Genomic DNA, 24126 nt, shown 5'->3' with positions numbered 1-24126 from the left:
ATAAGGGACTCCTGGGAAGTCAACAGAACCCTGAGGGGGCTCTGATTTTTCATGACGATCAACCCTAAGGTGGTTTCGGGATAAAACAAGGGTCCTGTGAGAGCATATGGACAAAATCGACCTTATCGAGTAACCTTAGATTATTAATTTTGGAGTTTTGATAGTTTAATCTAAATAAAATCTTTATTTGAGGGTGTAATTGAAAAATAAAAGGTTGGAGTGATATTAAGAATATAATTTATGAATTTATATATATAATTTTCATAATTTTAATTATATAATAAATTATAAATTTAAATATAATATTATATATATGTGTATGTCTGCTTGGTGACCAAATGGCATAAAACAATGGGCTGCACATGAATGTCATGATGAGGAAGGAAATCAAGCGACTTAAATCTGTGGGTGCTCTTGTAAGACTATTATATAATATGTAGAACTTTGTGCATAGATATAATATATAATATACATATCAGTGGGCGGCTAAGGCTTATGGAGATGTTGCATGAAATTGAAGGCAATGAAAATTAAATAATACATACATAAGTCTATGGGCATGAAACAATGGATTTGGAAGTGCAATCCGTGGGTTTAAGGGCACTATAAATAGGAAGGAATTTTGAGGGAAAGGGGGAGAAGAACAAAGGTGTGCTAAGCAGCTCGAGAAAGGAAGAAAAAGAGAAGAATGATGGAAAAATTAAGATATTTTTGGAGTTATTTAGTGTTTAGAATTTCAGGTAAGTGGGTAAAATTATTAAGAGGATTGTATGTCGAAATTATAAATTGTGTTCGGGTAAATCATGTGTTTCACGTGGTCAGATCTAATTATTATAAGCTGTAATTTTATTATCTTTCTATGAAATGTTTTACTTCGTAGCAGGAGTGCAAGAATGTAGAGAATCGGCTGAATAAAGGCAAACTTCTAACCCTCTCTTTATGTTCTTTAATTCCTACTCAAGTCTCCTCTGTTTTCCATAATTTATTATCTCCCTTACTATGATTCGGTTTCAAGCATTAATTATGCAAATACGCGTGGTAACTATTTTATAATATGCGAGTTTTTGTTGAAACTATATACGTGACTCTTAGAGATATTTATTTCTAATCGTCACGGGGTTTTGTATCGCTCTTACTTTGCTTAAGAATGATGTTGAACCCATTGGGGTTAGGTTCTTAGAGAGTTAGGGAGACTCGATGTAATTGTGGCAGTCAACTGACCAGCCTCCGTCTAATATTTAATATTATCAAATATGCGGGATCAGCCAATAATGTGAGTAATGAAGGGAGTTACCCGTAATCCCAAAAGTAAAGTGGTACAAATACTTACGTTGCATAGGAGTTCATACCTTGACCCCGAAATTGTATGGGATATCAATATGTCGGCCTACAAATATTGGGGCTAATATCTTATGCCGTAAATGGGTTGGGAACATACCAATATGGTTTCAATGACGTGATTTGCATAACATGAAACATGTGGCCTTTTGCTCTTAAACTACGCAAGTAAATATTCCTATAACAACTATGTAAAGACCCTTGCATATACATGGTAGTGTGAGTTGCATATGATCATGTATGGTATTGTATTTATGTTTATCAAGTGAGGATTGTGATGGGTAATTGTCCCCTCGTCCTCTGAGCGAGGGCACTGCTATCGCTGTGCCGGTGACATCCGAACAGGATATGTGTGTGCTGTCATGCCAAAGAGAGTGACATATGGTTAATGAGTAGTAAGGGTTATGACATTGCATATGATATTGTTGAGCATATTGAACTGAAGGGCTATTTGTATTTTATTGAGCATGTGCATGATATAAAAAAGTAGTGTGAACGTGACCATGCATGTCGGTGCACGATATACAATATGAACTTGGCTCGAATAGCCATGTGCATAATTATGAATATGTGTGTTCCTATGATACCTCATTTATTTTAGATATGCTTGCTAAGCCTCATGGCTCATGTTGTTTTAACATCATTCTAGGTTAAGGGAAAGTTCGAGGTCAAGTTTAGTGGTATTAGATCCTTGCCGATAGACATGTGTACGGGGATCTCCCGGTCGAAAAGATCCTTGCAGGATAGGGGCTCTGATGAGGTGTTTTGTTAGATTTGTTTAGATGATGCTATGGTATGTATGTACGAGCCCCTGAAATGTGTAATTTTTGTCAGTCTGCTTTTGCTGTTGTAAATAAAAGTGGAGGTGAAAATTTTTGACCGTTAAATATATAGTAGTTTATCTGCCAAACAGATTGCTTGGTTTGGAGTCAAACCAATTGCTAAGCATCTCAATACCTTCGATTCAATTTGCTACATGCATGTTCCTTCAGTTAAGAGAACCAAGTGGGATTAGGAGGTTGAAATTGGAATTTTCATGGGTTATGCTTCTATGTCCAAGGGATTTGAAATTTACAACTTGTAATCTCAAAAGATACAAGTGAGTAGGGATGTGGTTGTAGATGAATTTTCATATTGGAATTGGAACAATAATTAAATTGTAAGGGATGATGAAATTTGCAAAAGTAAAAACTATTTCACTCTTGCTTGAATCATTAGCCTTCTCTTCAGGGTTAAAAGATCTTAATTCTTATGATTCTTTGACTTATTCACCTATTATCAAGACAAAGTCATTATTCATGAAATATTAAAGGTGCAGTTATGCAGCTTTGGAGCCTTCCTCCTTTGCAAAAGCAATAGAACTTGAAGAATGGAGATTAGTAATGCAGGAGGAAATTCAAATGATTGAAAAGAACAAGACATGGGAATTAATTGACATACCAAAATCCAAGAATATGATAGTGGTTAAGTGGATTTTTAAAAACAAAGTTGAATCTAGATGACACTATTTTTAAGCATAAAGCTAGGTTAGTTGTTAAGGGGTATTCTCAGGAACCTGGTGTGGATTTTGGTGACATGTTTGCACTAGTAGTTAGACATGAAACCATAAGGCTTCTATGGGCTCTAGCTACACAATTGAAATGGAATTTTTTTCATTTATATGTTAAATCAACATTCTTAAATGGTGACTTACAAAAGGAGCTATTTGTTAAGCGACCAAAAGGCTTTAAAGTTTTTGGTATAGAAAAGAAGGTATATGTTAGACAACTGGCATTTCAGTTACAGCTTACTATTTTTCCATTTGTTATTTCCGTCATTTTCTCATTTGACTTTGTCAAAGTTAGTTGCTTAATTATCTAAGCTTAGTGGACGATAGTGGTTGTTAGTGGCAGTTTTTTCTCAATTTGTTTCATCTACTATGTGATCGTGGTTGCTAGATAAGAAAGTTTGTTATTTTCTACTTATATAAATTCTGCAGTTTGAATGAATTAAATATGTTGGAATTTTCAAACATTTGATCTACAATTCTGAAACTACGGTTGTTCCGTTTTCAACTTACAACAATGGTATCAGAGCTGCAGTTGATCTTATAGGACCAAAACTAATTTTTTTTAACCTCTAAAAGAAATGGCATCCAGCAGCCTACCTTTAAATCCACCTATCATCTTCACTGGTGAAAACTATCATGTTTGGTTTGTGAAGATGCAAGCTTTTTTGGAAGCCTATGACCTCTGGGAAACTGTGACTACGGACAGGCCTATACCTCCTCTACCAGCAAATCCCACTTTAGCTCAAATCAAACTCACCAGTGAGGAAAAGGAAAAAAAATCCAAGGCGAAGTCACTTATTCAGAATTTTGTGGCAGATTGTGTTTTCTACAGAATTATGACATGTAAAACTGAAAAGGAGGCTTGGGACAGGTTGAAAGAAGAATACTAAGGCAGTGATAGAACATTCCAAATGCAAGCGTTGAACTTGAAAAGAGAATTTGAGTCTCTGAATATGCAAGAGGATGAAACAATTAGTAAGTATGCTGATCGAATCTCTTTGATTGTTAATAACTTCAGATTGCTTGATGAAGATTTTGCAGACAAAAGAATTGAGGAGAAAGTTCTTGTGACTCTTCCTGAGAGATTTGAATCCAAAATTTCCTCCCTTGAAGAGTCCAAGGACCTTAGTAGCATCTCATTAGCTGAGCTAATGAGTGCTCTTCAAGCACAAGAGCAAAGAAGGACTCTAAGACAAGATATAGTCACTGAAGGTGCCTTTTTTGTGCATAAGCAACAATCTAAAAAAGGAAATAAGCAGATCTACTAGAAGAATAAGGGCAAAAATGAAAGTGGCAGCAGTAGTGAAGGTTCAAAATAGAAGAATTTTCCACCCTACAGACACTGCAAAAAGACTACAGACTTGGAAAAATATTGTTGGTGGAGATCTGATGCTGTTTGTGGCAATTGCAAACAGATGGGGCACATTAGCAAGGTTTGCAAAACAAAGAACAAAGAATCCAAACCTCAACAAGCACAACTAGCAGATGTAGCAGATGCTCAGGAAGAACAGCTCTTCGCAGTTTCTTACTTCTCAACTAATGATTCCTCTGATGCTTGGCTCATTGATAGCGGTTGCACATATCATTTGTGCAATGATGCTGGTACGTTCAAAATCCTTGATGAAACTCACAAGTCCAGAGTAAAGATGGGCAATGGAGAATTTCTATAAGTCAAAGGCAGAGGCTCAATAGTGGTTTCAACAAATTCAGGTATCAAAACTATTCCAGATGTTCTGTTCATTCCTGATATCAGCCAAAATCTATTAAGTATTGGACAGATGCTTGAAAAAAATTGCTCACTTCACGTTAAGGATCATAAATTCACCATTTTTGGTCTATCTGGAGAAAAATTACTATGTGTAAAGATGAAAAATAGGAGTTTTGTTATATTGATTGGGGGAAAGCTCCTGAGCGTGCTTTTTCCAGTACCACACAAAGTGTTTCAAACCTTTGGCACAAGAGGTTTGGGCATTTCAATCAAAGAAGCATATTAGAGATGAACAAGAAAGAGGTGGTTGAAGATATGCCTGTTATCAACAACAATGCTCAAATATGTGATACTTGTCAGCAAGGCAAGCAAGCAAAACTACCATTTCCAAAAAATCAAGCATGGAGAGCCAATTAGAAACTTCAACTCATACACACTGACGTGTGTGGTCCTATGAAAACAACCTCTTTAAGTGGTAACAAATATTTCGTTCTCTTTATTGATGACTACACCAGGATGTGTGGGTTTACTTTGTCAAACTCAAGAGTGAAGTCTTTACTATTTTTAAACAATTTAAAGCTTTTGTAGAAAATCAATGTAGTCTCAAAATCAAAGCATTGAGGTCTGACAATAGTGCTGAATATACCTCTAGTCAGTTTGTTGAGTTCTGTAACAGTGCAGGCATTGAACATCAACATACAACACCATACACACCACAACAGAATGGAGTTTTTAAGAGAAAGAACAAGACTGTAATGGAGATGGCGAATGAATTCTGGGCAGAGGCAATCAATACCTTTGTCTATTTGCTGGACAGACTACCCACAAAAGTACTGCAGAACAAGACACCATATGAAGCATGGTGTGGCAACAAATCATCTATGCAACATCTCAGAATCTTTGGAAGCATTTGTTACTATCAAGTACTAGAGCCAAAGAAAAGCAAGCTGGACAACAAAGCTCAGAAAGGCATTTTCATGGGCTATGGGTCATTAACTAAAGGCTACAGAATTTTCTGATTGTAGACAGAAAAAATTATCTTATGCAGGAATGTGAAGGTTGATGAAGTAGCAATCTGGGATTGGAAAAATCAGGAGAATGCACAATCTGATTTCTTTTTCAACTTCCACTTTGATGAGCAACCTCAACTTGCAGCTGATGAACTGGTAGATGACTTACCAGTGAAGGGCACCAGGACTTTGGAGGACATCTATCAGAGGTGTAACTTGGTCATCATTGAACCAATAAGCTATGCTGAAGCACAAGACTCTCAAGAATGGAGGAAAGCTATGCAAGCTGAACTGGATATGATCAACAAGAATGGAACCTGGAAGCTCGTTGATAGACCTACAAATCAAAAAGTAATAGGAGTCAAGTGGGTTTTCAAGAGTAAACTTAACCTTGATGGCTCAATTTGCAAACACAAAGCAAGACTTGTGGTAAGGGGCGATGCTCAACAGTATGGTGTGGACTACTAAGAAAATTTTGCTCCAGTAACAAGGTATGACACAATCAAACTTCTTGCATTTATAGCTCACAAATCCTAGCAGATTCATCAGCTTGATGTCAAATCTGCTTTCTTGAATGATTTCCTTCCTGAAGAAATTTATGTAGAGCAACCAGATGGATTTGCAGTTCCTGGTAAAGAGGATCAAGTTTATCTTCTAAAGAAGGCCTTGTACGGCCTAAAACAAGCCTCAAGGGCCTGGTATGAAAGAATGGACAGTCATCTCATTCAACTTGGCTTCAACAGAAGTAAAAAAGAAGCTACATTGTATGTGAGAGTCACTGAGTCCCTAGTTGTTTCAATTTATGTTGATGACATGCTTGTAATAGGAAGTAAAATTAAATTAATCCAAAAGTTTAAGAATGAACTGAAGATAGTCTTTGAAATGACTGATCTTGGAGTCGTGAAGTACTTCCTTGGCATGGAAGTGATGCATTCTAGTGATGGGATTTTTATATGCCAGTAGAAGTATGTTTCTAACATCCTAAACAGGTTCAAAATGCAAGACTGCAAACCTGTGAGCACTCCAATTTCTATTGGATTAAAGCTTGGCAAGGATGAGGACTATGAAAAAGTGGATGACAACATGTATATAAGCTTAATTAGCAGCCTTCTGTACCTCACTACAATCAGGCTTGACATTCTATTTACTGTGAGTTTGCTCTCTAGGTTCATTTATTCGCCTAGAGAAACACACCTCATGTAATACTCGAGAAATTATTAAGGGTATAAATAATATTTGATGAAGGGCATAAATGAAATTTGCGAAAAAATGAGACTATGTAGGGTACACTAACGCAACTTTGGACGATCGAATTAGTTAGAGGGAGTATCTTGAACCCTAGATAGCCAAGGAAAATGGTATAGTATCGACAAGTAATACGAGGTATGATTTATGGCACCGAAAGAAATTGGATCGGGAACGGTTCCCAGTACAGCTAAAAAGGCAGCTGTGATTTAGGCTGAAATACCGAATTAATGTAGGGGCAATCGGGAAGTCAATGGAACCCCGAGGAAGTTCATATTTGGTATGTAGAGTAACCCTTCGGTAGTTTTTGGAAGAAACAAAAGGGTTTGTAGCCAAAACAAAGATTCGGGCCTAAGTGCAGTTTTTCGAAATTGAGGGAGGTCAAAACGATGTTTTTTCGAAATTTTTAAGGGAATGTTTTAGGATATTTCAAAGGGTTATAAAGGTCTTTAAAGAGAAGTTCAGTTTTTGAGCCAGGGGCAAAATCGTAATTTGTGAGGTTCGGGTAAAAGTGTAATTTACCTAAAAATTAGGGGCGTTAGCGTAATTAGTCCATTTTTTAGGGACTAAAATGCAATTAAAAATTAGTCCGGGACCATGTTGAAAAGGGTCTAAGTGCAATTATCCAAAAGTTCGGGCCAAAGTGTAATTATTGAAACCTTTTTATTAGGGGCATTTGAGAGATTTAGGAAAAGCCTCATAAATGACTTTAGAGATAAAGATAAAACCTCATGATGACATTAAAGATAAGATGAAGGCTTATGATGACTTTAAGGATAAGATTTAGACAAGATTTAATTTGATATGAATTGATTTGGATAAGATTTGATTCGGATAACAATGATTGCAGAGTATCTTAGAAGATTTGGTAATGATTGCACAATATCTTAGAAGATTTGGTAATAATTATATAATATCTTGGAAGATTTGGTAATGATTGCAGAATATCTTAGAAGATTTGGTAATGATTATATAATATATTAGAAGATTTTGGAATGATTGCAAAAGATATTAGAAGATTTGGAATGATTTACAATGATTGCAGAAAATCTTAGAGGATTTGGAATGATTGGAAAAGATTTTGGAAGATTTGAAATGATTGCAGAATATATGTTTCTTGGTGGCTAAGTTTCCAAAACCTATAAATAGGGGTTCATAATCAAAGGTTTCTCATTCGAAATTGTAAGAAGTTCGTGCTAGACAAGAGTGCTTCGAGTTTAGTGGATAGAAGGCTTTTTAAGCATACGCGAAGCATCACACGCGCAGAGCACTTGGGCATCACGTGAGGACGTGTAAGGAGGTGGTTTGGTTAAAAGACTCGAGGAGTTGCACGAAAATTGAGATTGGGCACAAGATTCGAAGTGTTTTGAGTTTCGTTCAAGGAGAGTGTTCTACCGAAAAACTTGGTTTTAAGTTGTGAGTGTTCGCCCCCAAAACTTGATTTATTATACTTGTTCTATCTGAACATGCGTGTGATTTCATGCAAATTGGTTTTGTGCATTAAAACGGTAATCGGTGACGGTTGATTTTATGAGGGAGGTTCGTCCCTAAACGTTTTGAACTTGTGCATTGCATTTTATAAATGTTGTTTATATGATGCATTTAATTGTGAAATGTGGCATTGTCTTGAGTTTTGTGTGTACGTATGGAATGTTAGCCTCGGATGTTGTCTGGATAGTGTAGCCATAATTCTCCAAGGGCGTGATGGAATAATAGGGGTATCTGATGCTGGTGTGCATGTCAGGATAGCCGCCTTAGTTTCCGTGCCAGACCGTTTGGTCAGGGAAGCTGCACTAGGACGACTAAGTAGTCCATACAGTGTTGTTCATGTGGGATGTCAGCCTAGGATGTTGTCTGGATAGTGTAGCCGTAATTCTCCAAGGGCGTGACAGAATAATAGGGGTATCTGATGCTGGTGAGCATGTTAGGATAGCCGCCTTGATTTTCGTGCCAGGCTGTTTGGCCAGGGAAGTTGCACTAGGATGACTAAGTGGTCCATGTGAAATTTTGAAATTGGGATTGTATGGTGGTTTCTGGATGCTTAAGGTGGGAACGTATTCTGGTGAGATGCGTTGACAGCCCCATTTAAGCTAGAATCGCGTCGTGTCGTCAAGTCGGTATGGTGGCATAGCTTTTAGAGAAATTGCTCTTTTCCCGTGGTAGGGTTAAGCACGTGGGATTCTCTTGGGTTAGGGCTTACCGGGTGTATTGGTTTATTTCATGTCTTGCATTCATTCATGAAAAATGTGATTTTGAACTCTCACTTAGATGATTCATCATCTAATTTGGACTATGTCCCTGGAATATTCAAACGTTCCAGGTGAAGGCAGCGGTGCAAAAGGAAAGGGGATTGCTGAGGAATGACGGCGATTAATGGATAGTTTACTTTATGTCATTTTCAGTTATGTTGTTTATTTTGAAAACATCATGTAAACGTTGGCTTAGCTTTATATTATAAATAAAGTGGTTTCAGTTATGACCTGTTAAGTTTTCGATCTAGCTTCCGCATTTGTGTTGGTGAACCTGTCTTAGTTATTGATGGTTCATAGTTGATATACTGAAAAGGTGTAACGGGATCTTCGGGGAACGGTTTATGTTGAGTTTCTGTTGTTTGTTGGAAAAAAAATATATATCCCCGGAATCTTACGTTACATAACGCCCATTCTGGGAATTGGGGTGTTACACCTCACAGCTGCTAAAAGAGTGTTAAGGTATATTAAAGGAACCAGCACACTTGGGATTTTCTTTCCAATGCCTATAAAAGAGACTTTGAAGCTGGTTAGGCACTCTGACAGCGATTGGGGTGGCTACATTGATGATTCCAGAAGCACTTCTGGATATTTATTCTCCTTTGGTGCAGGTTGTTTCAGTTAGAGCTCAAAGAAACAAGAAACTACAACTCAATCAACAGTAGAAGTAGAGTATATTACAGCTACTTATGCCATAAACCAAGCTGTCTGGCTAAGAAACATGCTGAAGGATTTGGGGTATGAATAAACAGAAGCTACCAAAATCATGTGTGACAATATTTTTGCAGTTTCAATCTCAAAAAATCCAGTGTTTCATGGTCGAACGAATCACATCAAGATCAAGTTTCATTTTATTAGAGAAGTTCAACAATCTAATGAAGTGTTACTTGTTCATTGTTCATCCGAGAACTAGCTTGCTAATATTTTCACTAAGTCACTGCCAAAGGAAAGATTTGAAATCCTGAGACAAAGAATTGCTGTCTGTCACCAAAATGACAAGGATGAGTGTTAAACAGTTGGCATTTCAGTTCCAACTTATTGTTTTTTCATTTGTTATTTTCGTCATTTTCTCATTTGACTTTGTCAAAGTTAGTTGCTTAATTATCTAAGCTTAGTGGACGATAGTGGCTATTAGTGGCAGTTCTTTCTCAATTTGTTTCATCCACTCTGTGATCGTGGCTGCTAGATAGGAAAGTTTGTTATTTTCTACTTATATAAATTCTGCAGTTTGAATGAATTAAATATGCTGGAATTTTCAAACATTTGATCTACAATTTTAAAACTACGGTTGTTCCGTTTTCAACTTACAACAGTATATAGGTTGCATAAAGCTGTTTATGGCATGAAGCAAGCCCCCAGAGCCTAGTATAGTAAGGTGGATTCTCATTTGATTAAATGTGGTTTTGTGAAGAGTGAAACTAGAGCCACTTTATATGTCAAATTTGCAGATAATAAAGGAATTATAATTGTCTCCATATATGTTGATGATTTGTTGGTAATTGGAAATGATTCACAATTGATTTCAAAATTCAAGAGTGAAATGCAAGTTGTGTTTGAAATGTTTGACTTGGGCCACAGGACCTACTTCCTTGGAATGGAGATTTTCCAATTTGGTTCGTGTATCTTCAACAACAACAACAACATATCTAGCCTTTATCCTACTATGTGGGATTGACTACATGAATTCTAGATTTCTATGTATTTCTGTCTTTTGTCATATTTTCATTTAGATCCATACACTCCATATCAAACTTTAATGTCTCTCCCAAAGTCTTCTTGGGTTTACCTCTACCTCTTTTTTTGACTAATTGTTCCATTTCATCAACTCTTCTCATATGAGCGTCTCTTGGTCTCATTCTCACATGACCAAACCATTTTAGTCTAGTCTCTCTCATCTTCTCCTCGATTGGCACTACTCCTACCTTATTACGAATAACTTCATTTCTAATTTTATCTTTTTTTGTATGATCGCACATCCATCTTAACATCCTCATCTCCGCTACACTCGTCTTTTGCTCATGCTGGTATTTGATTGCCTAACATTCTGACCCATACAGCAAGACTGATTTTATAGCTGTCCTATAGAATTTTTCTTTTAGTTTTAATGGGATTTTACCATCACATAACACCCCCGATGCATTTCTCCATTTTAGCCAACCTGCTTTAATTCATTTCACAAAAAAAGCATGCCCTTGAACTCTTAAAATTCAAAATGGAAATTGCAAGGTAGTCTCCACTCCCTTGGTTCAAAATTCAAAATTGTCAAAATTTGAAGAAGATGAAGAAGTTGATGCTAATCACTACAAAAGCCTAGTTGGAAGCTTATTATATTTATTAGCTTCTAGACCAGATGTCATGTTTGCTACTAGTGTCTTGTCTAGGTACATGCACCAAGACAAAATCACTTAGTGGTAGCTAAAAGGGTATTAAGATATATTAAGGGCTAGTTGATTTTGGCATCTAATGTAAACCTGTTCAAAATGGGAAGCTGATAGGTTTTTCTAACAGTGACTAGGCTGGATGCCCTAATGATATAGAAAGCACCACGAGTTATGTGTTTTCTATTGGCTCATGTATTTTTTTCATGGGCTTCAAGGAAGCAATATGTAGTAGCTCAATCAACTGTAGAAGTAGAGTATATAGCTACTGTTGCTGCCGTAAATTAATCAAGTTAGATAGTTAAGGAAGGTTTTAGTAGACTTTCTCTTGATTCAGAAAGAAGCTACGGGCATCATGGTGGATAATCAATCTATTATTACTATCGCAAAAAATCTGGTGTATCATGGACGGACTATAAGCACATAAACATCAATTTTATGTTGTAAGGCAGGCTGAAAAAGAATGAGAAGTGCATCTGGTGCATTGCAGTTCTGATGAGTAGTTGGCTAACATAATAACCAAGGCTTTAGGGAAGGTAGATCTGAATTTCTAAGGCAGAAACTGGGAGTCGCAAAGAAAAATCTTAATATATTATATAGAAATTGAACCAAATTTGCTGTTGCGACGCATTCATCTTTCTCCTCTTTAATTTCCTAGTCACTATTACTGGCATCTATCTGTATTTATTCCTTCTTGGTCTAACCTACTTGACAACTACTTTGCTTGCCTTTTCTTTAGCGGTGTCATTTTTCTCATCATCCCCCCCTTGTGTGATCTAAGAGGTATGTTTCACGTTTTTTTATAATTATTTTTTTTATTTTTTGTATGAATGAATTATTGATAAATGGTGGCTTTCTATTTTTCTTATTTATCCTAAATTATCAATTGATTTTGTGTATATATTTCAATATTTATGATCCCTCTATTATTATTATTATTGAAAATAGTCTTTCTATTTAACAGAGGATGCTTGCTTCTTGTTTCGAATTACAATGTGTTTGTGCGTTTGAGGATTTCAATATATAATTTAGGAATAAAGTTATGTAAGAATGGTTTTTAGAAATTAACCTTAATTTATATTAAAAAACACTTGTCTTGATCTTAAATTAAATATTTCAATTGTTCGATTATTGAATTATGCTATTTTTTTTATTTGTGTATCTAAAATTTTAGAACTGAATAATAACTTTATACGAAGAAAGGAAAAACATTGCTATCTTTTTTTTAGAAAGAGAGATCATCAAACTACTAAAAATACTTTAATTCTTAGTGAGTAAAATCAATCTAGGGAATTTACACCAATCATTAGTGTACAACTTTCTGATTACATACAAATTTTATTACATTAAATTTTTAAAATTTCAGCCTCCCGCCTCCCCCAACTCCGTCCTGGTTCCTATGTTACATAAATGTCTCTTACAAGGTTAAATTAGATAGAAAGAAGGCTGACATGTTCCTTAGGCCCAATGCCTGAAGTCTCAGACCAGTCCCACTCCTTAGGAGAAGCGCCACCCTCTTCAACATTTGACAGGAAGGCAATTCTGATTTTGTGTAGTGTAGTCGCAGCATCCTTCATGTTGATTCTCTCCTTGGGCAGATCCTTCACACAATCCATGGCCAATTGCAAGACAGATGACACACAAAGCTCCTTTGCAGACAAATGTGGATCTTCTTGTTCAATCAAACTGGCATCCATGGCTTCAAGCACTGAGCCCCCATTCAGTGACTGATTCACCCAACACTTGAGGCTCATTTCTCCAGCAAACATTTCATCTGTGGGCTTCTTCCTTGTGAATACTTCCATCAACAATACCCCATAGCTGTAGACATCACCGCTTGTGGATACTACTCCTTCCGTTCCATACTCTACACACATAAAAATGCAACCTTGTCCTTGTAGCACCCATTCATCGAAACCAGGTAAGGATGGAAATGGAAACAGAAAAATTAACAACAAACAAGACAAGAAAACACGAAATATTGGGAAGCATATTACCTGGTGCCATGTATCCAACGGTGGCCAAGGTCTTGGTTTGTGCCATGTATTCTCCTTTGCCCAGAAGTTTGCCTGTACCAAAGTCACCCACATGTGCAACCATATCTTCGTCTACCAGGATGTTGCTCGGCTTCAAATCACAATGAATAATATGCGTTGAATAGCCATGATGAAGATATTCGAGTGCTGATGCAACATCTATCACTATGTTTAATCTCTGCTGGAGATCCAAAAAACAAGTGTCAGAATACATCCACTTTTCAAGACTCCCATTGGGCATGTACTCCAAGACCAAGGCTTTGAAATCCACATTACTGCAGCTGGTAATGATCTTGAGGAGATTTCTATGGCGGATGTTGCACATTACTTCACATTCAGCATCGAAACTCTTAAATGCTCCTTCTATCTGCAGATTGAAAACCTTGATTGCAACATTCATCCCATCTGATAGTGTTCCTTTATATACACGGCCAAAACCTCCCATGCCAAGCAGGTTGCTTTCACTGAATCCATTTGTTGCCCGGAAGAGTTCTAAATATGAGACCGCTCGCCATCCAGCATAGCATGAATCTTCTCTACTTCGTGATTGTGTTTTGACTTTGCGTTTTCTTAGTGAAACAAGCATGAGCACCACAACCACAAGTACTAAAGACGCAACTACAGGTAAAACATATTTCAGTACTTTCACAACTGTTGGTTGCTGAAGGCTTCTAGTTTTGCATGGTGGGACTTGCAATCTAGGTGCACCGCATAGTCCATAGTTGTTCATATACGATTGAGCTGTGAAGTTTGCAAAAAGTCCTCCAGTAGGAATATTTCCTTGCAATCTATTGAAGGACACGTTTAAATACTGGAGATACCTGAGTGCCTCCAATGAGGTAGGAATGCTTCCTGATAGATTGTTGTTGGAGAGATCCAAATATTCCAAGTTGATTAATCTACCCAGTGATTCAGGAATAGGTCCTTGTAGGTTATTATGTGCCAAGGAGAGATTTTGTAATGTCTGGGCTCCCCCAATGGTATTTGGAATGTTGCCTGATAACTGATTCCAAGACAAGTCTAATTGTGTTATTACCTTCATATGTTCAACATCAGCTGATATATATCCACTAAGAGAATTTGTGGATAGATTTAAACCGATAAGATCTTTCAGGCTCCACAAGGTTGAAGGCATTGCAGAAGTTAGATTGTTCGAATCTAAATAAAGCGATCTCAAGGAGTTGAGTTCACCCAAGCAGGAGGGTATCTGTCCATAGAGGTTATTACCGCTTAGATACAAGTGTCCCAAATTATTCAACAAACAAAGATCATTGGGTATGAATCCTTCCAGTTTATTGTGTTCAAGATACAAGCGTTCAAGGTATTGCAACCTTCCAATTGTTCTCGGGATAATGCCTGTCAACTCATTGTTATCTAAGCTTATGCCCTCCAAGCTGCTCAAGTTACCAATGCCACTGGGAATGTTCCCCTTAATTTTACAACCAAAAGCTTCTAGAAAGCGAAATGATGTAGAGAGATTGCCAAATGAAGCAGGGAAGATGCCATTGAATTGATTTAGTGATATTGCCAGCACTTCCAAGTTTCTACAATTTTCTAAAGAAGTAAAAAACCTTAATTCCGGAGTAGAAGATTCTCTTGTCAGATTATTTTCAGAAACAAAGAGCCGCTGCAGAAGTCTTAGATTACCAACTGTACTTGGTATAGAGCCTGTGAATGAGTTGGTAGTCAAGGCTAGGATGGTAAGCTTGGAGGCATTGCCGATAGAGCTTGGGATAATCCCACTGAGCTTATTTTGGCTTAGGTAAAGTTTTTCAAGATTGGGAAGCCAGAGACCAAGGCTAGATGGAAGGTAACCTGAGAGCTGATTGTCAGACAGGTCAATGATTTTTGTTGCTGACGCATTGAAGATTTGGAAAGGAATTGAGCCAGTTAAGCTTGTGTCTAGAATACTTAATATCTCAAGATTAATATTTCCAATTTCTTCTGGTAATGCACCTGCCAAGAATATTACTAGCTTGCTTGATCAGTCTGACTCTAATAAAAGAAAAGAGCGGAGTTGAAAGTCTTATGGAGAAACCAGTTTCTAGTCGAACAGATGGATGAAAGATGGCAGTGATGAAAAAAATAGCAGTGTCTTCTTATCTGCAAAATAACCACTATCCAACCTCTTTGTCGAATTAGTGAGAATCATGTGTTGCTAATGATATTTAAATTCCCCTCTACATGTTTGAATGTTCATTGTTTTCTGCTGTATCTCTATCTCCCTGGGTATTCCACAAATCACAATTTTATTTATAGGAGCTCTCAGAAACAGAGAATTGTTTTGACAAGCAACAAAGATTTATATCCAGTCCGCAAATAAACCTAAAACTGGCATCTCTGTGTGCGTCCACTCCTACGTTAGCTTATTCAATTTGAACTCACGAATAACAAAAAGTTTCTTTCATGAGCAATGAAGAATTCTATTCATTTTGCAGATCAACCTAATACCAGTGTGTCCGTGTATGCATGTACATTCATTTTGTATGACATTTTAGCATGGGGAAGAGGCTAGGGTTTGTTACCCTTTCTATGTTAACCAGCATTATCTGAGGACACTCTATATCCTGCCCCAAGTCGTCTTATCTCCAAGAAGGCTCTGGTATAAGGTTGATTAGGTTAACATTTATAAAAGCTAAAGGTTCAGAAGTACCTGTCAACTTGTTAGAGCCAAGGTGTAACTCTTTTAGTAAAGTAAGGTTCCCAACTCTCCTAGATATGCTGCCTGTGAAATTATTGACTGACAGGGACAACATTCGAAGTTGTGTGCACTCCCACAAAGCAGGCGGAAATTGGCCAGAAAGCTGATTCCATGGAAGATATAGCACTTCAAGAGAAGGGAGATCACAGTGAATGCCTAGGGGCAGATTTCCAGACAAGCTATTTTTTGAGAGATCAATTTTTCTCAAAGAAGAGATGTTGAAGATAGCGGATGGTATATGCCCTGTAAGAGATCCACTGGCTACACTCAGTTCCTCCAAATTGACAAGCTGACCCATCTCCAAGGGAATTTCACCTGCCAAGTTCGCCAAAAGAAACGTAGAAGAAAGTCTTTAAAGCAATTTGTATGCAAGCAGTTACATGTAGAGCCTGAAAGGAAATATGCTGAAGAGATATGCAAATCACTTCTCTACTTCACTATATCATATAAGTAGAACTTTACAAAGACAAGATGAGAGGAAATAGAAATGAAAATTGGGGAAGCTGTCATTAGACAACAGATTGTGTACCATATATGATTTACACTCTATCCCAATATGAACAAAGTTGTCAAGAACATAAACAAACAAACTATGGGCAACGACTTTATAGAATTAACCAGCAACAAGCTCAATAAATCTGAGACTACTACCAATAAAATGGACAATCATGACACAAGTTTCCATCATTACGATTTACGAGGTATGAGAAGATCAAGTTTATTCAGCCTTGCTTCTGGAAGCAAAGAGGCAGCTTTAATGCTTGAGCTGTGGCTCCAACTAGGGATGAATCCTTCCCATCTTCAACAGCAGAAAAGGCAGTCTGTAGAACTTCTAAATTATCCGAAACCATATTGCGTTATCTTTATGATTATTTTCTAATGATCTCCAGTTTCTTTCACACCAAATATGGCACGAGTAACTTAACCGTCAAAGTTTCAAAATTAATCATTGCCTATTAAATCTGAAAGAAAAACAACTTGAATGTAGAATCTTTCTTAAATCGGAAGTTCAAGTTCTACAATGATTTAAATAGTAAAAAAAATAACAACTACTTCCTCCTAATCAGCAGACAAATAGGAAGATAAAAAGCAACCAATCTGATCCCTAATATATCTCTAACTATGTAACAACCATAGCTAGACTTATTCAACAAGAGATAAAAACAAACTTTCTTAACAACTAGCCTTAATAATCTAACACTCCTCCTTAAGGTAGTTGTTGGTCACTCCCAGCTTCTTCCTCATATCTTCAAATTGATCACGTGAGAGTGCCTTTGTGAGAATATCAGCTAGTTGCTCTTCTGCTGGACAATATATCATTTCAATCTCCTCTGCCTTGACTGCCTCTCGAATGGCATGAAACTTGACAGAAATGTGTTTGGTTCTTCCATGCTGAACTGGATTCATTGTGATAGCAATAGCTGACTTGTTATCCACATGCATCCTAGTAGGAGAATTTTGAACCATTCCAAGGTCTGCAAGCATCTTCCTTAGCCATAAAGCATGATTGCTAGCTGATGCAGCTGAGATATATTCTGCTTCAGCTGTAGATTGAGCTACAACATCTTGTTTTTTTGAGTTCCAAGAAAACACTCCATTTCCAAAAGAAAAAACATATCCTGAGGTGCTTTTGAAATCATCCACACTACCAGCCCAGTCACTGTCACAGAAGCCTTCCAACTCTGGGTTTTCAAGCCTTGTGTATGTAATACCAAGGCTAGCAGTGCCTTTAATGTACCTTAGGACCCTTTTTGCTGCTGCAAGATGAGTTTTCCTTGGAGCATGCATAAATCTCGAGAGCAAACTAGCTGCAAACATTATTTCTGGCCTTGAGGCTGTTAAGTACAATAAAGAACCAACAATGCTCCTAAAAACTTTGGCATCAACAACCTCACTTTCATCCTCCTTAGATAGTTTAGCATTAACTACTAAGGGTGTAGGTACTTGCTTTGCTTCACTCACCTTGAACTTCTTCAATAGGTCCATGGAATACTTCTTTTGTGTTAAGAAGATGCCTTTTGATTCTTGATATACTTCCAGGCCTAGGAAATATTTCATCAGTCCCAAATCTGACATTTCAAATTCCTTGGCCATCATCAGCTTGAACTCTTTTGCAGCCCATACATCTCCTCCTGTAATCAACAAGTCATCTACATACAAAGACAGAATTAGTTGAACCTTGCCATCAACTATTTTGACATATAGTGTGGCTTCATTTTCACTCCTTTTGAATCCTTGTTGCATTAGAAAAGTATCTATTTTGCTGTACCAAGCACGTGGTGCTTACTTCAATCCGTAGAGTGCTTTATGCAATCTATAAACTTTATCCTCTTCTCCTGGAATACTAAAACCTTCTGGTTGATCTACATAAATGCATTCTTCCAGAACACCATTGAGGAACGCTGACTTTACATCCAAATGCCATATTTGCCAACCAAGTGCTGCTGCTAGTGCTATTAACATCCTGATAGTGTCATATCTTGCCACAGGAGCAAAAGTCTCATTAAAGTCTACTCCTGGCTGCTGAGAGTAGCCTTTAACCACCAATCTAGCTTTAAGTTTGTTCACAGAACCATCAGGATTTATTTTGGTTCTATAAACCCACTTAACTCCAATTACTTGTTTATCTGTTGGCCTTTCTACGAGTTCCCAGGTACTGTTTTTATAGATCATCCTTAGCTCTTCCTTCATTGCTTCAATCCATGCTAACTCAGCAGCTGCTTCTTCATAGGTTGTTGGATCTTTGATAGAGAGGCTGCACCTTTGATACACATCTTGCAAGGATCTAGTGCCTCTAACAGGAGCAACATCAAATTCAGCAACTTCTGATGCAGGCAACTCAGATAGATTAGGAAAGTTCTCCTCCTGAACAACAGGATCATTCCTCCATTCCCATTCTGCTCCTTCATCAAATGTCAAATCCCTACAGACAAAAAACCTATTTGCAGTAGGGTTATAAATCCTATACCCCTTAACATTGGAGGCATAACCAAGAAATATACATTTCTCAGCCCTATAGTCCAACTTATCCCTCAGCTGCTCATGCACATGGGTGTAACAAATACAACCAAACACCCTCAAATGATGAACTGAAGGTTTGAAGCCAAACCAGACTTCGGATGGTGTCTTTTCTGCCAGAACCCTTGTTGGCAATAAATTAAGCAAGTAGACTGCTGTATTGGCAGCTTTAGCCCAAAACCTTTTTGGTAGATGCTTCTCAAACATTAAACACCTTGCCATTTCCATTACTGTCCTATTTTTCCTCTCACTGACCCCATTTTGTTGAGGAGACCTAGGAACAGTGAACTGTTGCAAAATTCCAGCTTGCTCACAGAAGCTCTTGAAAATCAACGATGAAGGTACAAGAGGAAAGGGTTTATCTTGCTGTTTTCTCTACTAAAAGAAATTCTAAGGTAATTGTGATTGAAACTTCCATGAAGTCAGTGGCTTTCCGCTTACTATGTTTTACTTGTTAGTTGTGCAAACTAAAGTCCCACATTGGCTAGACATGGGGAGGACCAAGGGCATATAAGTGTGGACAATATCTTCATTAGTATGAGGCCATTTGGGTAAAATCCAAAAGCAAATCCATGAGGGCTTAGGCCCAAAGTGAACAATATCATACCAATGTGAAGATTTGGGAGGTCCATACTCCTAATATTACTTTCTGGTAAATTACTTTGAATGGTTGTATTCTCTTGATTGAGCCCATTTTGGAGGTTCCTTTGATGAATGTTTCACCAGTTTCTCTAATTTATTAACCAGATGCATTGTTTAGTCTGACCATGCCTTCATACCCAAGCCTGGAGGCCACAGAACATTGAAATTAGACCAATTGGTCTTGTTACCTCTGAATTTGATCTTACCCCTTAAGGATTCCGTCTAGGAATTTGATTTGTAGAGGGAGGTAAGGAATGAGAAGTAAAAGAATTTTGGAAGAAATTGGTATCAATAAGAAACTAATATGAGAGAAGTATATGTTACTCAGAGTATATGTATAGCAGCATTCAAATAACTAACTTCTAACTTCATTTGATTTGGTTAGAAAGGATTCAGTTGTAAGACCTACATGGTTCTAGAAACATGGACTCAAATCTGAAATTGGTACTAAAGCAGAGGGTGTTTGAGCATGGAAATTAGTCTAGAAAGGCATTTTTACATGTCAGAGATGATCAAGGAGAGATCTGCTTGTTATAGGTTTGAGTTCAGAAACAGGCAAGGCAGCCTTTCTTTTGGATCACATGTAAACTAGCTTTGCATTTTCAGCAAACAGTGCAAACTTGGGTATTTGGTCAAGTAATCGTTCTTACCTCTGAACTAGTTCTTTGCCTAGGAATCCTTCTGGGATTTTGGTTTACATAGGCTAAGGCATCTTAGATTAGAAGATATCCAAACAAAGTGATGCCATTAGCACCAAAACATTATAAAGTAGCCATAAAAAAGTTTGAAAGAAACTAGCTTTTTAGTTTCACGACTTTCTTAATCCTGGGAAAATATAGTTCTAGAACCATCTTGTCAACTTTGAAACTAGTACCTGAAACAACAAACAGAGACAACTGATTTGGACTAGTTGTTGAGCGGTGATGCTACGTAGGTGGAGATGAGGTGTTTGAGCATGGAATTTAGTTTTGACAAGAACTTTTAAATTTTTACAGATTCAGCAGATATACTATCTTTACGTTATATTTGCAAACAAGCAACAACTTTAAGATGCTGAAAGAGTTCAAGCAGATATCTGACTATTGTGGTTAAAATTAGAAACAAGGAGAACCCTATCTTTTAATCACTTATGGCTAACATTGCACTAACAACAAGCAGTGCATATTCTTGGTTGAGAACTGTTAGAACTTTTTTTCTTTTTCTTTTTTTTTGTGTACAAGAACTTCTTTTTGGCTGGGAAACAGAACATTTTCAAAATTAATGAAAAATGCCTGACACAACAATGATTATGTGCCTACAAGCTATTCTTGGTGTTTGCTATCAAACCAATTCACCATCATCATTGGGAAGATTTGCTATTGTTGCGAATTTCAGCGAACACGACACTTTGTTTTTGCTACGACAAGAACAATGGTGTCCCTCATAAACTGTCCGTCACTTGGTCACTCCATAAAGCATGCACTCTTGGTTGATAATTATGAAGAATCTTTCGATAATTACTAAAGATTAGAGTCTAGAGCAGTAAATAAATCCAGCATTTGATCCAAAAGTTACTGGTGCAAAAGGGAAAAGTGATACAAAAATGAAAATCAAATGTAATGCTTTTGATTTTTCCTGAAGATGACAACAAAAGAAGCCTGGTTTAAGAAAACAGAAGCTTGAAATCGAATGCTACTGTTGGAAGGATGTTCCATCTCCAATATTCAAGCATTTATAAGAACACCACCATGTTTTTAGTAGAAACACAAAAGAAGAAGAAGCAGTGCACCAGTAGGGGTTCCTTGATACAAGGAAAAAAGTATATATAGATAAAAATAAAAAGTGAACAAGTTTCGTGTTTGTCAGTCCAAAAACACCTCAAACAACAAGGCATAGAAATACATGATAGTTATTTGCTAGAAGTTACAAAGAGGTAACAAACTACGTTCAATAATTTTTCAACAAGGCATAGAATGCATGATAGTTATTTACTAGAAGTTACAAAGAGTTAACAAACTACGTTTAATAAATTTTCATTTCCGAAAATTTAACATGCGAATGGATGGATGGATAGATGGAGAGAGAGAGAGAGAGAGAGAGAGAGAGAATCTTGTCCCTTACACTGTCTTCTTATACGCAAAATAACCACTATCTGACCTCTTTGTTGAATTAGTGAGAATCATGTGTTGCAAATGATATTTAAGTTCCCCTCTACTTGTTTGAATGTTCATTGTGTAAGTTCTTTTCTGCTGTATCTCTATCTCCCTGGGTATTCCACAAATCACAATTTTATTTATAGGTGCTCTCAGAAGCAGAGAATTGTTTTAACAAGCAACAAAGATTTATATCCAGTCTGCAAATAAACCTAAAACTGGCATCACTGTGTGTGTCCACTCCTATGTTAGCTTATTCAATTTGAACTCAGGAATAACAGAAAGTTTCTTTCATGAGCAATGAAGAATTCTATTCATGTTTGCAGATCAACCTAATACCAGTGTGTCCATGTATGCATGTACATTCATTTTGTATGACATTTTAGCATAGGGAAGAGGCAAGGGTTTGTTACCCTTTCTATGCTAACCAGCATTATCTGGGCACACTCTAAGGTTGATTAGGTTAACATTTATAAAAGCTAAAGGTTCAGAAGTACCTGTCAACTTGTTATTTCCAAGATATAAATCTTTTAGTAATGTAAGGTTCCCAACTCTATTAGATATGCTGCCTGTGAAATTATTGACTGATAGGGACAACATTCGAAGTTGTGTGCACTCCCACAAGGCAGGCGGAAATTGGCCAGAAAGCTGATTCCATGAAAGATATAGCTCTTCAAGAGAAGGGAGATCACAATGAATGCCTAGGGGCAGATTTCCAGACAATCTATTTTTTGAGAGATTAATTTTTCTCAAAGAAGAGACGTTGAAGATAGCGGATGGTATATGCCCTGTAAGAGATCCACTGGCTACACTCAGTTCCTCCAAATTGACAAGCTGACCCATCTCCAAGGGAATTTCACCTGCAAAGTTCGCCAAAAGAAACGTAGAAGAGAGTCTTTAAAACAATTTGTATGCATGCAGTTACATGTAGAGCCTGAAAGGAAATATGCTGAAGAGATATGCAACTCACTTCTCTACTTCAGTATATCATATAACTAAAGTAGAACTTTACAAAGAAAGGATGAGAGGAAATAGAAATGAAAATTGTGGAAGCTGTCACTAAACAACAGATTGTGTACCATATATGATTTACACTTTATCCCAATATGAACAAAGTTGTCAAGAACATAACCAAACAAACCATGGGCAACGACTTTATAGAATTAACCAGCAACAAGCTCAATAAATCTGAGACTATTACCAGTAAAATGGACAACCATAACACAAGTTTCCATCATTACGAGGTATGGGAAGATCAAGTTTATTCAGCCTTACTTCTGGAAGCAAAGAGGCAGCTTTAATGCTTGAGCTGTGGCTCCAACTAGGGATGAATCCTTCCCATCTTCAACAGCAGAAAAGGCAGTCTGTAGAACTTCTAAATTATCCGAAACCATATTGCGTTATCTTTATGATTAGTTTCTAATGATCTCCAGTTTCTTTCACACCAAATATGGCACGAGTAACTTAACCTTCAAAGTTTCAAAATTAATCATTGCTTATTAAATCAACTATGAAGATACAAGTAACAGAGTATTTGGGTTTGTATTTTACTTTGGAGTTTTGTATATTAGCATTTTAATCGGTTTTAGTTTGTATTTTGTTTTTTGTTATTTCTTTTCCAAGTTGCTATTGTTGGACAGTGGTATTTTTGTAATATTGATGTATTAGTTTTAGGGCTACTATTCAAAGGCTGAGATCTTAATGATAGATAGATCAATGAGGCTATTATTCTCGTTCCTCTTCTCTGCTTTGTTATAGTATTAGAGAACTTCAAAACCAAGGTTGTTAAAATCGTAAAATCGTAAAATTGAGTGCAATTCAACTTCAAAATCGTAAAATCGTAAGGGTTTTCGGTTCAAAAAATCATAAAATCGAGAGTTTAACAACCATGTTCGAAACCCTACGCTCATGATTCTGTCTCCGTCGATCACGATTTCTTCTTTGTTGATCTTCGATGAGCCTTAGGTATGCTTCCTCTCTTCGATTGATATCGTGTATCATAGATTCGATGTTGTGAATCTCCATTGTTCAGAGTTTCTTCTTTTCTGTGACCGCGATCTCTTTTGATTGGAGATCTACAAATTGATCTCTCTCCAGCAATCTCCTTTTCCTACCTCGAT

General features: G+C 37.0%; 1 protein-coding gene across 3 annotated transcripts in view; it reads right to left on the bottom strand.

Moving 5' to 3' along the window:
- Window positions 1-12737: 12737 nt before the first annotated feature.
- LOC127807199 (LRR receptor-like serine/threonine-protein kinase EFR) overlaps window positions 12738-24126 on the bottom strand; it is a 70680-nt gene continuing 59291 nt past the window's right edge. The window contains exons 3-6 of one of the 3 annotated variants that reach the window (XM_052344872.1): window positions 22504-22866; window positions 16167-16529; window positions 13475-15469; window positions 12738-13344 (exon numbers count right to left, since the gene is read on the bottom strand). In XM_052344872.1, coding sequence (XP_052200832.1) covers window positions 12908-13344; window positions 13475-15469; window positions 16167-16529; window positions 22504-22866 — 3158 coding nt within the window. In that variant the 3' untranslated portion in view covers window positions 12738-12907. The remainder of the gene's footprint in view (window positions 13345-13474; window positions 15470-16166; window positions 16530-22503; window positions 22867-24126) is intronic. The other 2 variants (XM_052344870.1, XM_052344873.1) reach the window with 2 other exon arrangements.

Source organism: Diospyros lotus, chromosome 8 (assembly GCF_014633365.1).
Source record: "Diospyros lotus cultivar Yz01 chromosome 8, ASM1463336v1, whole genome shotgun sequence".
Taxonomy (NCBI): domain Eukaryota; kingdom Viridiplantae; phylum Streptophyta; class Magnoliopsida; order Ericales; family Ebenaceae; genus Diospyros; species Diospyros lotus.
This window is presented reverse-complemented; position numbering and strand designations above follow the sequence as displayed.